The sequence below is a fragment of the Dendrobates tinctorius genome, unplaced genomic scaffold (genome assembly GCF_039654945.1).
Source record: "Dendrobates tinctorius isolate UK_male_01 unplaced genomic scaffold, ASM3965494v1 ptg000003l, whole genome shotgun sequence".
In the NCBI taxonomy this organism is placed as follows: Eukaryota; Metazoa; Chordata; class Amphibia; order Anura; family Dendrobatidae; genus Dendrobates; species Dendrobates tinctorius.
This window is the reverse complement of record NW_027361671.1, coordinates 19,926,499-19,944,437: the sequence shown is the minus strand read 5'-3', so window position 1 is coordinate 19,944,437 and position 17,939 is coordinate 19,926,499. Positions and strand designations below refer to the sequence as shown.

Here is a 17,939-nt window from a genome sequence, read left to right as displayed (position 1 = left end):
CAGAGAGAAAAAACCAGACCTTGGAGTCATATTTGAGATGTTTTATTTCTGCTGATCAGGATGATTGGGTTTCATTTTTGCCCTTGGCCGAATTTGCTTTAAATAATAGAGCTAGTTCTGCCACTTTGCTGTCACCTTTTTTTTGTAACTTTGGGTTTCATCCTCGATTTTCTTCAGGGCAGGTGGAGCCCTCTGCCTGCCCAGGTGTTGACACTGTGGTGGAGAGAATGCACCAGATCTGGGACCAAGTGGTGGATAAGTTATCTCTCTCCCAGGAAAAGGCCCAGCGGTTTTCCAACCGACATAGGACCATTGGTCCCCAGTTTAAGGTTGGTGATATGGTGTGGTTATCATCAAAAAATATTGCTATGAAGGTGGCTTCTCCTAAGTTTAAGCCCAGATTTATTGGACCTTACAAGATTTTGGAGATTATTAATACGGTCTCTTTTCGTTTGGCTCTTCCTGTCACATTTAAAATCCATAATGTGTTCCATAAATCTTTGTTGAAGAGGTTTGTTGAACCTGTTGTTCCGGGGGTTGCACCTCCAGACCCTGTATTGGTTGAAGGTAACATGGAATATGAGGTAGAGAAAGTACTGGATTCCCGTCTGGCTAGACGGAGACTCCAGTATTTGGTTAAGTGGAAGGGTTATGGTCAGGAGGATAATTCCTGGGTCTCTGCCTCTGATATTCATGCCAAAAGATTTGTGCTTGCCTTTCATCGGGCTCACCCTGATCGCCCTGGTGGCGTGGTTGAGGGTTCGGTGACCCCTCCTCAAGGGGGAGGTACTGTTGTGAGTTCATTTTCCCCTTCACTACTGAGGCCCGAGGAACTCCCTCTTCTGGTGAAGAAAGGTAGTGAGCCTGATTGTCAAACACCTGGGGCTGATGATGATGACTGGCTGAGTGGAGTTAATGACTGGATATAGGCTGCCGAAGCCCTTCTGGCCTGCAGGTGATTTCTCTGTGGACTTCTAGGAAACCAAGTCTGATTCCTGCTCATCTAAAGCTAAGATTTCTGCTTTGCCTTTTTGCATTAGTGTTTTGTTTTCCTTGCTTTTCTGGATTCTGCCATTCCCTGCTGGGGTGAGCTGAATCTCCTTTTGCCTGTTGCTCTGTCTTCAGAATATTCCTGAGTACTGACATAGCCTTTTTTGAAGCCTAGCGTCTTCAGGGCCTTTTTACTGTCAGTTTGTTGGCTCTTATTTTCATAGGGTTTTTCACGGATTGCAGACAGCAGCCTTCCTGTCCTTTCCTATCTAAGCTAGCTTGGGCCCCATCTTTGCTCAGTCTATCTTTCTGTCTGTGTTTTGTTCTTTCTTCTTGCTTCACCGTCATTATATGTGGGGGGCTGCCTTTTGCTTTGGGGTCTGCTCTGGGGCAGTTTAGATTTCCCTTTCTGTCTTTAGGCTATGTAGTCCTCCGGCTGTGATCGAGGGGCCTAGGGCATCATAGGAGCCCCCCCACGGCTACTGCTAGTTGTGTTGATAGGTTCAGGGGTCTGCAATCCGATAGCTGCCAACTTCTCTGGTTTTCTGGACTTAGCTAGCATTTCTTTTTTTGCCTCCTACGGTGACTCAATCATAACAGGGACGTTAGAAAGATCAGGGCACTTCCTCAGATGAGTGCAGGAGGTGTCCTGTTATGGATGAGTCACCAAAGGAGGAAAAAACAAAAATAATAGCTAAGTCCAGAAAACCAGAGAAGTTGGCAGCTATCGGATTGCAGACCCCTGAACCTATCCACAACAACTAGCAGTAGCCGTGGGGGGTTCCTACGGTGCCCTAGACCCCTCGATCCAGCCGGAGAACTAAATTAGCCTAAAGACAGAAAGGGGAAATCTAAACTGCCCCAGAGCAGACCCCAAAGCAATAGGCAGCCCCCAACATATAATGACTGTGAAGCAAGATGAAAAACACTAACACAGATAGAAAGATAGGTTGAGCAAATGATGGGGCCCAAGCTAACTAAACAGGACAGGATAGAAAAGCTGCTGTCTGCAATCCGCAAAAACCCTATCCAAAAATGTACCAACAGACTGATAGGAGAAACAGGCCCTGAAGTCGCTAGGCTTCAAAGACTATATCAGCACTCAGGTATATTCTGAAGACAGAGCCAGAGATCAACAGATCAAAGACAAAAATGGAATTCAGCTCACCCCCGGCCGGGGATGGCTGAACTCCAAAAAAACAAGGCAAACAAAACCAGAACTAAAGTGTACAAAAGGCAGAGCAAAACTTAGCTTTGAGAAGCAGAAATCAGACTGGTCTCCAAGAATCCAGCAGGAAAATCACCGGCAAGGCAGCAGGGCGTCGGCTGCCTTATATCCAGTCATCAGTTCCTGTGACCCAGTCATCATCTACCTGCTCAGCTGTTTGGTAATCAGCCTCACTACCTTCCTTCGCCAGAAGAGGGAGTTCATCAGACCTCACTGGTGAAGGGAAAAATGAACTCACAACAGTGTCCATTTCGCCGTTCCCTACCGACAGGGCCCACCGTTGTTAAAGTTTCCCATGGTGTGTTTTTTGTTTTGCTATTTGGTGACCGACCAATCTTTGGGTCATGTCGCATTGGTCAGTCACTCCGTGATATTGGGTTTGTGTACTGGATTCTATCCAGCATGGTGTACCAGACCAACATCTCAGTGCCATTACTTGGACTGTTTACTTTTTTTCTGCACTGAAATACATTTATTTCCTTTGTTTGAGGCATGTTTTATGGAGTCTTAATAAACCAGCCTGGAAATTTTTACTTTAACGGCTTCCAGTGCCTAGCTCAAATGCAACAGAGTGAGTAGAAATCTTACAAAGTATATGAAGTGGTAAAGTAAAAGAGGAAAGAGGGGCAGAGAGACACACAGAACTGGATTCACAGCTTGACTGCTCAGCACTGCTACGTAATGTCCTACATGCTACTGCAGTTCTGAACATGTGCGACACAAACACAGAGGAGTATAAGTATCTCATGTCTCTGTGCATTGTGAATAGGATTCATCACAGCAGATAATCTTCTCAACCACTAACTCAGAGAGAACTTTTTTGGAAATGGGAAAAAAACTAGTGAAAAATTAAAAATATCAGGCTGAATTCAGATGTTCATGAAACATGGCTGGTGTACAGGCCATGATGTACAGATTGGCCATTGGTTTCCTGACCTGAACTCAACACCCTCATAAGCAAACATTAGGCTGCTAAGTTCAGATTGCAAGGCCTGCAGGCAGTCTATACATCACTACCGTGATAATTCATTTAATGGTCAGAAATAGTGTTGTTAGTCATGTAAACACATATGTAAAATCTATATCCAATAGTTACACTTTTATGACTTTTTCTAGGCTTTTTAAGATACATGATTGCGACTCCAATAATTTGCATTACATAAACAATTTCAAACAAGAATCCCACAACTTCAATCTGGTTTATAAGACAGTCACTATGGAAAAAGATACTTGTTCAAAATCTTGCAAGTATTAAAGCAATTGATTGAAGAAGCAATTAATACCCTACCATTGATGAAACATTATAATCCACTCCTAGTTGGGCCCCTATATTCTGTGCGTAGAAAAATAATGACACGTTTCCAAAGGTTCCTTTGTTCCGATAAGCAACAAGTGTCAAAATACCTTGGGTTTCATTGACTTCAAAGCTGAAAGTTAAAACACTGTAAATTAATCTACGAAGTGAGAATTTATTGTTATAGCTACAGATAATAGCTTACACTTTATGTTTCTATGTATCACAAAAATCAATATCTACAGCTTTACTTTTATTGAAAATGTATTACAGAGAACGATTTAACCTGTTAACATAAAGGTATGACCATAATGACCCTGTTATACTTGTTATACTGATCTAATGGATACCTGTAGTGAAAAAATCCATAGCCTGGTTCTTATATAATTCACCTTAGAAGTTAGGGTCCAATAGTCTCTTCATGCATCGAGACGGGACTATGGGTATGGTCTTCAGTGACCCTCTGCATTTGTATGAGTCTCCTTCTTTACATTTCGTGCTAGCGCCACCCAGCAAAATGGCGACGCCTGCTCAAATTAACCTCTGGCAGTCTCCAGCAAAATGTCTCTGTCATGATCCAGTGTTGGATCTGGCGGTATTAAATGCATTAAGTGAACTTTTTTTCCTTTGGTTCCAAAGTGTGTCGTGATAGCCCCCGGTGGCCATTAGAATTATCACACGTGGTGTCGTTCATTCTAAGTTGCCCGGTGGTGGGGAATGGTATCGCACCTTAGGTTTAGGTTAAATGTTCACTTAATTATGGATCAGGTGTGACACCCTATAAAGGTGTGCTAGGGGTGTGCAATCACTGCCTCTGATATTGTGAGTTTGTGTTCACTTTGAGTTGGAGAGCCTGGATGAAGGATGGAGCTGGTGAGGAGTCCTGCGCAGCTTAGCCGGGGGGATGTGTTTCAGCTATGGTGTCTGGACGAAGGGCTGGCATGGCGTGGTGGAGTCGCAGTGATGGTGTCAGCGGGAAGTGTCTGCATGGGCTGGTGGAGTGGCGACTATGGAGAGTGGCACTCACCATGTGGGACTTGGCCGCTGAGCTGGACTCAAGCATGCTTGACTTCGTGGCAGCAGCTGAACTCATCCTTGGGACTCCGGTTCTAAGCAGCTGCAACTGGTGGTGGACTCTGCTCCAAGGCTGCACTAAGGTGAAGGATCCTGTTATGGTGATGGATCCAGGTGGAGGAGAAGATGCACTCAGGTGGAGGGCTCTGTTGCTGGGAGCGCACGCAACAGAGCAAAGCTAAGTGGTGTTTCCCCTGTATTGTCTCTTTCCTCGTGTGTTATTAGTGCAGTGGTGGGATTAGTCTCCGCACCGACCCATTCCCTAGTGAGGGTTTAGGGTCAGGGTGAGCAAGGGCGTTAAGGTACGCGTGCGGCGACAGGTGCGGAGCCTGTTTAGGGAATGTAAGGAGTGCAGGGACACTGGCTCAGGGGAGCTTATTAGGTCTCCATTTCCCCATTCCCTATCGCAGGGCCCACCATTGTTATAGTTTCCCAGGTTCCCCCTTTATTATTTGATTATTGTATGTATAACGTGTAATACCCAAATTCGCCAGGTGGAGGCGGCGTATCCACCTGCACGTTTTATTATTTAAATTCGCCCCACTGGAGGCGGTGTATCCAGGGTCACGTGTGTCACATGGGTTCGCCTTGCAGAAACATCTGCGTCCTGACACACGTGACCATGACATTATCACAGGCCCTACAGTTTTTTTTTTTTCTGGTGAGCTTTGGCCATGTGGAGACCGCTGAGTAATTGCTGCCGGGCCTCACTGATGTGAGTGGGGAGCGGCAAGGTGTTTAGAGCCGCTGCAGCAGCAGTCATCACGGTCTGGGGCCTCTGCTCAGGTAATCAGGAAATTAAAATGGCGGCTTTGGCAAATTGCGGGTCTGGCAAAAGCCCCTGGAGTCGCTGCTGGGGAGCGGGACTTGCTCATGCACGTGGGCATACCCAGGCAGGTGGGAGGAATGGTGCCCCACGGAGCTGCTTGGTGTTCCCCGAGGTGAAGGGGTGCGTTCCAGTGATGAGCAGACTGATGTAGAGTCCGCGGGGTTTACGCCAAATCTTCAAATACCACCGTAGAAGCCGCCCCTCCTGGCCGTGTGGAGGCGGCCAGTGAGTGTATATTTCCTCCATATGCGTTCCCTCTCCCCCTGGTGTGAGCAGCAGGTGTGCTGCGGGGGAGTAGGGACAAATCTCAACCCTCGCCATTAAATCAACCCTGGGAGGCGCAGACCTCATGGGAAAGAGGGTTGGAGGGTGGTGACCCCTTGGTGAATAGCGGGGGTGTGAGTGTGGTGACACCGGGGGACGCCTCTGTGATCAGGTCCTGAATGAGTTCACCAATTTTTTGACAAACGAATGTGTGTAATAAACGTTCAGGTCCGGACCTGTGTGTGAACGAGCGTGTATGTGTGCCACCAAAAAACATCTTGTGGAAGTGTGTTGTGGAGCCTGATCAGCTCATAACAAACAAACATACACATACATAATCTCGTTCCCCAGGTCGGCGCTGTGGAGATGAGTGGTGCCTCCAAAATGAACTTTATTGCCAATACCAGCGGTGCGTTTGTCATAAACCTGAAGTGTCAGGTAGTGGTGGGGTGAACTCAGGATCTGGGTGTCCCTGCTGTAGGTGTTAGCCTAATGAGGGGTGGTCTTGAGGGTCCAGAGGCCCCTCATTAAGGAGGGGGTACTGTCATGATCCAGTGTTGGATCTGGCGGTATTAAATGCATTAAGTGAACTTTTTTTCCTTTGGTTCCAAAGTGTGTTGTGATAGCCCCCGGTGGCCATTAGAATTATCACACGTGGTGTCGTTCATTCTAAGTTGCCCGGTGGTGGGGAATGGTATCGCACCTTAGGTTTAGGTTAAATGTTCACTTAATTATGGATCAGGTGTGACACCCTATAAAGGTGTGCTCAGGGTGTTCACTCACTGCCTGTGATATTGTGAGATTGCTTTCACTTTGGAGTGGAGAGCCTGGAGGAAGGATGGAGCTGGTGAGGAGTCCTGCGCAGCTTAGCCAGGGGGGACTTGTTGCAGCTATGGTGTCTGGACGAAGGGCTGGCATGGCGTGGTGGGGTCACAGTGATGGAGTCAGCGGGAAGTGTCTGCATGGTCTGGTGGAGTGGCTACTATGGAGAGTGGCACTCACCATGTGGGACTTGGCCGCTGAGCTGGACTCAAGCATGCTTGACTTCGTGGCAGAAGCTGAACACTTCCTTGGGACTCTGGTTCTAAGCAGCTGCAACTGGTGGTGGACTCTGCTCCAAGGCTGCACTAAGGTGAAGGATCCTGTTATGGTGATGGATCCAGGTGGAGGAGAAGATGCACTCAGGTGGAGGGCTCTGTTGCTAGGAGCGCACGCAACAGAGCAAAGCTAAGTGGTGTTTCCCCTGTATTGTCTCTTTCCTCAGGTGTGTTGTTAGTGCAGTGGTGGGATTAGTCTCTGCACCGACCCATTCCCTAGTGAGGGTTTAGGGTCAGGGTGAGCAAGGGCGTTAAGGTACGCGTGCGGCGACAGGTGCGGAGCCTGTTTAGGGAATGTAAGGAGTGCGGGGACACTGGCTCAGGGGAGCTTAGGAGGTCTCCACGCCCCCCATTCCCTATCGCAGGGCCCACCATTGTTAAAGTTTCCCAGGTTCCCCCTTTATCATTTGATTTATTGTCTAACGTGTAATACCTAAATTCGCCAGGTGGAGGCGGCGTATCCACCTGCACGTTTTATTATTTAAATGCGCCCCACTGGAGGCGGTGTATCCAGGGTCACGTGTGTTAAGGGTCCGCCTTGCGGTATCATCTGCGTCCTGACACACGTGAACATGACAGTCTCCAGAGGCTGGTATGCTCAGATTGGGATGTAGGCTCAATGACAAGCCGAGATCTCAATCTGCGCATGCGACATCAGCGGTCCCATTTTGCTGGAAACCATAAGTAAATCTGAGCATGTGCCGCCTCCGGCACCATCTTGCTGGAGACTGCAGTAGGTTAATCTAAACATGGGCCACTTACGGAGCCATTTTGCTGGAGAACATTGGGACATGAATGTACTTAAGCGTCACGTCTAGCGGCAAGGGCGGCACTAGTGCAAAGTTTAAAAAGAAGGCTCATACAAATGCAGAGGGGCCACGGCAAAGCTGAAGACCCTACCTACATTCCTGTCCCAATGCACGAAGAGGCTATTGTACCAAAACTTCTAACGTGAATTAAAAAAGAACCAGGATGCAGATTTTTTCACTACAGGTATCCATCAAATCAGTATAACAGGGCCATTATGGCCATATCTTTATAATTTACGTATACTTTAACAGGTTAAATCGTGATGACAGGTTCTCTGTAAAATTGTAAAATAAGTACACTGTTCATTTACCTGTCACACTGAATGCAGAAAACTGCTACATGTGAATAAGCAGGTGTCTGATAATACTTTTTAGCTTTTTTAAATGGAGCATTTGCATTTTGATTTCATGCTGTAAAATGATGTCCTTTTTTTCAGACTCTGATGCTCTGCATCCCACTAAAGAAGCTAGTTATACCACCAATGGAAATGCTTCTGACAAGAATGAACTAACAGAATCTAGGGTCTTACAAGGGCATGGTAGGGTAAGATAATTTACGTTCATTTGGTTGTATTGCTGTTATGTGGAATATTCCTGGATTTACTTAAAAATCCACCTTTCATTGTACACTAGAGACATCTGATTGAGTGAGCTGGTACTTTGTTTTAAGTTGTGCCTTTATTACTAATGGCATTATGCATACCATTTAGTGGCAGGGTAATAGTCAGTACATGTGCATTACCTAATATTTTGTGATTACTTTTAAAATAGAACTTTCTTTAAAGCGAACCTGTCAGCAGGATCCAGCTACGTAAACTACAGGCACTGTCATGTTATACTGATTAAAATGATACCTGGGATGAAGAAATCTGTGATGTGGTTCTTGTGTTGTCAGTGTTAAAAGATTTCAGCTAATGATATGCCTGTGCTCCGTGGCAGGACTGTAGGCAGACTCTTATCTTCCTGCTCTAAGAATCCTGCCAGAGCATCCAAGAAGAGACCTGTCCACAGGCCGCCCCGAAGCACAAATATGTTCCACACCATAGAGACAGAGAGGGACAGACTGTTTGTACTTCGAAGCAGCCTGTGAGCAGGTCTCTTCTTGGATTCTCTAGCTTAGAGCAGGAAGAAACGACTCAGTCTTGTCTACAGTCCTGCCCCGGAGCATGTGCAACTCATTACCTCAGATATCATTAGAATCAGTGTAACAAAGTCAACATGACATTGCCTGTAGTGAACTTAGCAAAATCCTGCTGACAGGTTCACTTTAATGCATATTCTATAAAAGTGAAATTTTCAGGATTGATTTTGCTGTGATTCTTGATTTAGGATGATATACCAAAATGTTTAATATTACATTGTATTTGCTGGATGATTTATATTGTGCAAACCTCATGTTTAGTGTTTGGGAAGCACAATATCAAGCCTCCAAGCTATGTTTGTTTCAAACATAAGTGAAACATTCTTAAGAGCATTAGAAGTCACCACATCCCTTCTCAAGTCCAAAATCAGAGTAGAAGGATTGGGCATGCTAAATCTCAACATGCCCAATCCTCTACTCTTGTAGGAGATTAGCAGCAGCTCGAATTTGCTTATTGTGCTCCCTCCACTAACATAGACATACACACTGTAAATACTGTAATATATGAAGAGCTTTACTCATCCATATGATAGGAAATTGTTACGCTCCTAGGTGGCACACATGGCTCATTGACCCACTGTGCCACAGACAGGACTTACCCTGGAGGGGCATGACTAAGCAGCTACCTTGGTGTTTGCTGGAGCCTCTAGTTGTAAGGTCAGACTTGTGTGGCAGGTAGCTGCCATGGTGCCACTCCAGGGCGACGTTCGGCAGTAGCTGCTGAACCCATTGGGCAGAGATGATACTTCAGATTCTCAGACAAAGCAGGATGGCCACTAGGGACAAGTTCAGACAGGAAGGTCTTTCAGAACAAGTTCTCACAGTGTGGACAGGATGACCACTGGGACAAGTTCTACCTGTACAAACAGGGTGGCCACAGGGATAAGTTCACAGTTCTAGCCTGGATATTCAGCCCCCCAGGGTGGCAGACAGATACTGCTGATGTGGAAAATGCCGAAACGTTCACAGGAAACAAGGACTGACAATGATGGGCTAACGGGAACACAGGATACGGTTCACTAACAGACTAGGGAAGGGGACCTGGCAACATATAGCTGCACACCAAACCACTTAACAGAGCTATAAAGGTTGTTCAGTGCACCTCAATAGGGGAGGGTGCCTTAAATACAAGATGTGTCCCAGCAATTGGCTGGGAGACTCATTGCAAGTGAACACACATTAACCTAAATGCTTCCCAGCTGTTGTTGGGAACATTTACCATGTGTGCTCGCTGCCCCTTTAAGAACAGATAAGCACGCTCCCCCGCCCCCTACTCATGCCGAGAAACAATGCAGTGTACAGAGGAGGAAGAAGGCAGGAGAAAGCCGGGGAATGCGCTGTGAGACGGAGCTGTTGAGGGAGAACCGGACACCATGCACGGTGTAACAGAAATCTAACAAAGCAGCTTTTCAAGAAAATACAACAAGCTGCAAATGAATTGTAATTTATTTAACCATACCTTGTCCTCTGCCATTCAATAACTCCTTGGACCCCATCATTGGCATCAATAATAATCTGGGCTGTCAATCCTTCAACATCTGTACAACATAAATTATAAATAACATATAAATAATGACATTATAAATAATGTCTAAAAAAGCGTGGTCAATGTACGTTAAGCATTTTAACATCAATTACCATATAATCATTATAGTCTAAAGCCACCTCACCCCAAGTCTCACAGAAGCACTCCTCCCATCAAAGTTTTTATCCCCTAAATTTATTGTAATCATCATATTATACAGCACTGTGTACTTACAATTGCTCATTTTGCCTTTCTACCAAGCTAATTCTTCTCTTCTCCATTAGGTCTATGACATTACGTGGTTTAAAAATGACTACATAAATACTTCTACGCTTTATGTAGAAACAGGAAGCCTATTTTCCCTGCATGAATCATAACCTTCTTCAACTCCTGACCCAGCTCCTCTGATCCCTCTCCTGCCACGGACTTTGCTGTGAGTAGAACTGTAGTTTTAATGATGACTTCTTTGAGAAATATCTGATCTATAACTGTAGAAATTATTAAACAACCATTGTTTGGGCCACAAACTGTATTGCAGTCCACTGAATGTTTGTACACAATTTGTGTAATACAAAGGAAATCGTAAGTATGCTACGCAATAGCATAGGTGCACTCCGCTATAACTATCGTGTACCACCATGTCAGTTTGTTTAAACTTTGCTGCATCTGTAAATGCTGTTCCAGCTTCGTTTCAAGCAAAGGCATCTTTACCTATCTGATGAATGTTACAGAAAATGACACTTTGTCCTCACCAAAACTGAACATAAAAAAGGAAAGTCATGACAATAATTTTCTATTGATTTTCTAACAAGTGCTTCATCGATGTGCTTTGTATTTCCCTAATACTCATATGAGAATGATTAAATAGTCACTTACAAGCATTCTGGCTACACACTAGGAAGAACAGCATTTTTGCCTTTTGTCCCATTTATAAACCGTGCTTGATTGAAATGATGTCTCAGGAGTGTTTACTTTTATAACCAAGCTGTATTCCATGGTGATAATGTCATAGGAGTGTTGGGCACAGTACCAGTCAAAAGTTTGGACACACTGGTTCATGTAATGTTTTTCCTTGTTCTTAATGGAAAGTGAACAGTGCAGATTTAGACTGAAGTCAGCAAAACCACAAAGAAACACATATGTAAACAAGAAGTCAAGCAACACATGTGAAGCAGACTAGAATATGTGTTAACAAAATTTGGATCTCTGCCCCACCAGAATGTTGGCTTTGGTGTCCTTCCACAACTTCAGAAAATCCTTGGAGAGGACAATTGCCACAGGGACATCAGAAGGACCCGTCACCGGGAGAGGAACCTCAGGTTGCCGACCGAACACAATGTAGAATGGAAATTCTCCCAAGGCTTCACCAACGTGATTGTTGTACGAGAACTCAGACCAGGGAAGCAATTTCACCCAATCATTATGGTGGGCATTGGCAAAGTGTCACAGGTAATTGTCCAGGATCTGCTGACACGCTCCACTTGCCCATTGGACTGGGGGTGATAGGCCGATGAAAAATCCATGGCAATATCCAGATGTTTACAGAGAGCTTGCCAGAATCTGGAAGTGAACTGAGAACCTTGATCGGACACAATTTGACGAGGCAATTCGTGCAGGTGGAAAATATGTTGGATGAAGCTGTCAGCCAGTTCAGGAGCGGATGGAAGAGCAGACAAAGGGTTGAAGTGCGCCATTTTGGAGAAGTGATCCACGACTACACAGATGACGGGGCAACCCTCAGATACTGGCAAATCTGTAATGAAGTTCATAGATATGTGCTGCCAAGGACCAGATGGTACGGGTATCGGCAGGATAGAACCAGTAGGAAGTTGTCTGGGGACTATATTGCGGGCACAAATCGGACAGGCAATCATGTAAGCATAGATCTCTCGTCTCATGGACGGCCACCAGTAGTGGCGAGAAATCAACTGTAGAGTCTTCCTCTGTCCCGCATGACCAGCCACCTTGGACGAGTGGCTTGAAGACAAAACTCGCTCCTTCTTGGATTCAGCCACAAGGGTCTTCCCTGGGGGAATTCGCAACAGACTGACTGGAGCGACAGTGACCATCTTGGATGGTTCAATGATAAATTGGGGAACCTCTTCTTGATTCTCGGACAGAAAAGAGTGAGAGAGGGCATCGGCTCTGACATTCTTGTTACCGGACCTGAAATGTAAAAGAAAGTTAAAGCGGGCAAAAAACAAGGACCACCTAGCTTGGCGTGGGTTAAGTCTCTGGGCGGACTGGTCATTTAAGGATGAAAGAGATTTTCTCCGGTTCCATCCTGAGTCCGGTATCCGAGATATTGTAACCCAAGAAGGGGAGAGAAGACTGTTCAAATATACATTTCTCATACTTAGCGTAGAGGCAATTCTCCCTAAGATGCTGAAGAACTTGCCGAACTGCTCATCTGTGGGAGGCCAGATCCGGGGAAAATACCAAAATATTGTCCAGATACACGACAACGCAGGAATAAAGCAGGTACCGGAAGATGTCATTGACGAATTCTTGAAAAACCGCCGGTGCATTACGGAGACCGAAGGGCATCACTCGGTATTCGTAATGTCCGTCCCTGGTGTTGAAAGCCGTCTTCCATTCGTCTCCCCGGCGAAAACGGATTAGATTGTAGACGCCTCTTAAGTCTAATTTAGTGAAGATCCTGGCACCTCTTAATTGGTCAAACAACTCAGGTATCAGTGGGATAGGATATTTATTTTTCACAGTGATATGGTTGAGACCTCGATAGTCTATACAGGGTCGGAGTGATCCATCCTTCTTCTTGACAAAGAAAAAACCGGCCCCAGCAGGAGAGGAGGATTTATGAATGAATCCCCTGGCCAAATTAACCTGGATGTAGTCTGACATAGCCTCAGTCTCAGCTGGGGACAGAGGGTAAATTCAGCCTCTAGGGAGTGAAGATCGGGAATCAAGTTGAAAGGGCAGTCATCGGCCTCTAGGACAGCAAAGTCTCTGCCTCTTTCTTGTCAAATACATCAGCGAAGGACCAATAGGCAGATAGCAAACTGGGCAGCGATGCCAGACTAGACGGGGCCTTACCAAGAAGTACTGGAGCCAAACACCTTCCATGACAGGAATGTCCCCAGCGGAGCACCTCTCCAGTTCTCCAGTCCAACACAGGTTCGTGCTGTTGCAGCTATGGTCCAAGAGAAAGGCATGAGACATGTGTGAAAGAACATACAAGATCATCATCTCCGTATGGAGCATCCCAATAAGAACCTCAAGTGGCTCAGTCACCAGACGAACCATCTCCCAAAGAGTTTTCTCATCGACAGATGTTATTGCCAGAGGGTTCTGGAGCGGATGAACTGGGATTTGGATCCGATCCACTACAGCCTGAAGGATAAAATTTCCATCTGCCCCGGAATCCAAATACGCTGACTCAACAAACTGGGATTCACCGGTTGTCACGGCCACAGTAAGGGCCAGGGGTAGAGAGATGTCCTTTGCGTCTCGATAGGCCACTCCTACCGCCTCTAGATGCCGGAGTTTCTCTAGTCTCATTGGGCAGACTTGAATGGAGTGACCCGTAACTCCACAAAACAAGCACTGGCCTTTAGTGTGACGATCACTCAGTCACTGTCTAGCAAGGGCAAGGTGGTCGATCTGCATGGGTTCAGATGAGTCCTCAACAAGGGAAGGTGAAGGAACAGGCGGTCCTTGAAAAGATGGAGCCAGGCTCTGCGGTTCTCTTTCATGTTCCACCTCACTAGCACGCTCACGGAAGAGGAGGTCTATACGGATGGTGAGGGAGATCAGGTCGTTGAAGGTAGTTGGTAGGTCTTGACCGGCTAGCTCATCCTTAATATTTCCGGAAAGCCCCTCCGAGAATATCGCTACCAAAGCTTCGCTGTTCCATCCGAGTTCGGACGCCAGAGGGTGAAAGGGTGCCGCATATTGCCCCACGGAAGAACTGGACTGATGTAAATGGAGAAGAGCTAAAGCTGCAGAGGTGATTCGCCCAGGTTCATCAAACACTGCAAAAAGCTTCCAAGAATGCAGGCAAATTGGAGATGATCGGATCCTCTCTCTCCCATAATGGGTTCAACCACGCCAAGGCCTCGCCTCCAAGGTGTGACATAAGGAACGCCACTTATGCTCGGTCCAACGGGAAATGGTGCGGAAGAAGTTGAAAATGTAGCCGGCACTGATTGAAGAACCCGCGGCAGAGCTTCGGATTGCCGTCAAAACGTGGTGGAGCTGCGAGTCGGGGACCTGGCGCTCGAACTAAGCAAAATGTCTGGGAAGTCTCTGGAGAAGACACGGCTGCTTCAACATGCAGGAACTCTTTAGGGATGTTTAAGGCCTCCAACTTAGTGGTTAAGGACTGTAACTGTATGGACAGCTCTTCCTGTGCGTCTTTCTGTTGCCAAAGCTCCTGGTACATGGACCAAACGGGCAGGATACGGGGTCCAGCGGGATCCATGGCCTGAGCAAACTGTCACGGATGTGGTTTGTGGAACCACTGTGCCACGGACCGTGGACAGCCTGGAGGGGCATGACTAAGCGAACACCTGACTGTTCACTCGAGCTTCTGATGGTGAGGATAGACTTGGCTCCCGATGAACGGCAGGTGCCACTCCAGAACTGATCAACAGACGCGCAGCAGCTGGACCTAGAGGACAGGCTGTAGGGAACAGCTGGCAGAGTTTGTATTAGAATGCAGCAGATAGAGTTCACATCAGAGCTCAGCTGACAGTTCGCACCAAAGTGCAGCAGAGTTCGCACCAGAGTGCAGCAGACAGAGTTCACACCAGAGTGCAGCAGAGTTTGTATCAGAGTGCAGCAGGCAGGATCTGCACCAGAGTGCCGAAGGCAGGATTTGCACCAGAGTGAAGCAGGCAGGATTTGCACCAGAGTGCAGCAGGGAGTGTTTGTATCAGAGTGCAGCAGGCAGGATCTGCACCAGAGTGTAGAAGGCAGGATTTGCACCAGAGTGCAGCAGGCAGGATTTGCACCAGAGTGCAGCAGGCAGGATTTGCACCAGAGTGCAGCAGGCAGGACTGGTATGCAATCTTACACAACTTAGACTGCAAAACAGGAAGGTTGCTCAGGCACCTCCCCACTGGATAGGAAGTGATATATACATAATGCCTCTCAACCATTGGCTGGGGAGGAAATAGCAAGTGCACGCGCTGGCCCTCTAAGAGGGCGGGAGTGCACGTGTGCCCTAAGGATATGGCTGGAAGTGCTGCTGGGAGCATGCAGAGCATGAAGAAGAGAGGAACCTACCACAGCATGGGTGAGTAAACTGACATACCAGAGACCCTGCCTGTCAGAGCAGGGATCCGTCGTGGTGCTAACAGTGACATACGTTTTCGCCCCCCATGTAGTGATGTCCTCATTTTGGCCTGTTCCTGCAATAATTTCCCCCATCCTGGACTCCTTCTGTAATAATGTTTTCCTATCATGAGCTAACTCATGTAATAATGTCCTCATTCTGGGCCCCTTCCAGTAATAATGTCCTCCATCCTGTGCAATTTCTAGTAATAGCCTCCCTTATCCAGGGCTCCTTCCTGGTATGATGTACCCCATCCTGGGTCCTTCAAGTAATAATCTCCCTGTCCTGGCACCCTCCTGTCATAGTGTCCCTCATCCTTGCACATTCCAGAAATAATCTCCCCTGTGATGGGCACCTTCCTAGTATAAGGTCCCCCACCATGGACCCCTCCCGGTAATAATACCCCCATCCTGGGCTTCCTTCCTGGTATAATATTCTCCACCCTGGACTCTTTCCTGGTATAATATCCCCCAATATGGGCCCCTTACAGTAGTAATAATGTCCCCCATCCTAGTATAATGTCCTCCATTCTGGGCCCATTTCCTGGTTTAATGTTCTCCCCCATCCTGGGCTCTTCCTGGTATAATGTCCTCCTTCCTGGATGCTTGCTGTGATAATGTCCTTCATATTGAGGCTCCTTCCAGTAATAATGTCCCCCATCCAGGATCCCTTCCTGTAGTATTAGTACTGTAGCCTATCCTGGCTTCTTCCTGTAATAATGCCCCCCAATCTAAGCCCTTCCTGGTATAATGTCTCCTATCCTGGCCCCTTCCAGTACTAATATCCTACGTTCTGCTGCTCTTCTCCAACACATTTAAAGAAAAAACTATGTTCTACAGCCGACGCAGAAACCAGCAGCTGATTTTTAAGTGCTTGCCACGGGAGGTGCATGACATCACTGCAATACGGTTTCAGCTGCCGGCCTTTGATTAGTCTGCAGCATGTATTGCAGTGCTGGGAACCCGCAGGTTTCTGTGCCACAATAAATTTCAGTTGAATGTACGTCCTTGGATGTACATCCAGTTGAAATAGGTGATATCTTTGGCGGGTACTCCTCCTTAATGGGTCCAGTCGCACCCACTTTGACTGCAATCATTATGCCCCTGTGTGTTAAACCTTAGATTCCTCAAAGTAACCATTTTACTCTGATCTCAGCTTTACAAAAACTTTGCGTTTTTTCAAGCAGCTTCATCAGGTAAAACATGGAATGGCTTCGATTGAGCAGGTTCGCTTAGTCAAAAGTTCACTTGTGGAATCACCAGCCTTTAGAAAGTGCAACCATAAATTATGTTTTACAGAGGCAGGGCTGATACAGTTTCACAAAGTGTTGAGCCTTACTCAGCCCGAATATAGCAAGAACAACTCAAGTAAGAAAAATGACAGTCCAGCCTTACTTTAAGACACGAAGGTCAATCAATGTGAAAAATTATTAGAACCTTGAAGGGATCTCAAAAGCAGTCATGAAAACTATTAATTGCTATGATTAAACTGGAACTTATGAGAACTGATTTTTGGTTCAGTACTCTTGCACTTTGTGCAAGTAAGGGTGTGGCCTCCCTTTTCCTTGAATTGGAGATTACATTCATATAGTTCCCCATAGCTGGCTGTCCATTAGCTGGGTCTCAGTCCTTATCAGCCCTTATTCACATTGTGTCCCTTGACATATGGTAAGGTTTTAATACTAAAGGTTAGGACCGTTCCCGAATTGAGTCACTGTGATGTGGTGGGATTTATGTTTTTTTGATCAAAATTATGTTATCTAAGCATCTTATATTTTTTCATGTACTATTGCCATTTATTTATTTACTGCAGGGTGCTTGCTTGTTTTTGTCTTGGGTTTTGTCTATTGGCCAGTGTGAATATGCATCTACATGCTGCATGCACACCAATTTATATTCCAGTTCATCTATTTAGGTTTTTGTTCCACCTTTAGCAAACTGCAGATTGACAGTTCCTCAGATGACAGCCCGCATAAATGATGAACATAGAACAAGTAACTGACAAATTTCAACAGATAAAAGGAGAATATTTTATTATGGCAAATAAAGCCATGTTAAAATCAAATTGCCTGACGCATTTCGAGTGCTTTGCATGCACTCTTAGTCCTATGACTAAGAGCGCATGCAAAGCACTCAAATCAAATCAAATCAAATTTATTATCGCCAAGTACATATTACATATATACAAGGAATTCTTTGTGGCAAAGAGGCAACATAATATATAACAACAGATACAACAAGTAACATCTAACAAGACAGATACAGTATATAGTCTACACATGACGATTTAATTGTTGAACAGAGAGTGGATAGAAGCTGTTCATATGGCGGTTGGTGCTGCATTTGGGGACTCTGAAGCGACGTCCTGAAGGGAGTAGTTGGAATGAGGA

At 46.1% G+C, this 17,939-nt stretch overlaps 1 protein-coding gene across 1 annotated transcript in view; it reads right to left on the bottom strand.

The window, feature by feature from the left end:
• Window positions 1-17,939, bottom strand: part of ADGRV1 (adhesion G protein-coupled receptor V1) — a 732,030-nt gene that overhangs the window by 479,988 nt on the left and 234,103 nt on the right. Inside the window, exons 41-42 of the mRNA XM_073580638.1 lie at window positions 10,186-10,264; window positions 3,507-3,645 (exon numbers count right to left, since the gene is read on the bottom strand). Coding sequence (XP_073436739.1) covers window positions 3,507-3,645; window positions 10,186-10,264 — 218 coding nt within the window. The remainder of the gene's footprint in view (window positions 1-3,506; window positions 3,646-10,185; window positions 10,265-17,939) is intronic.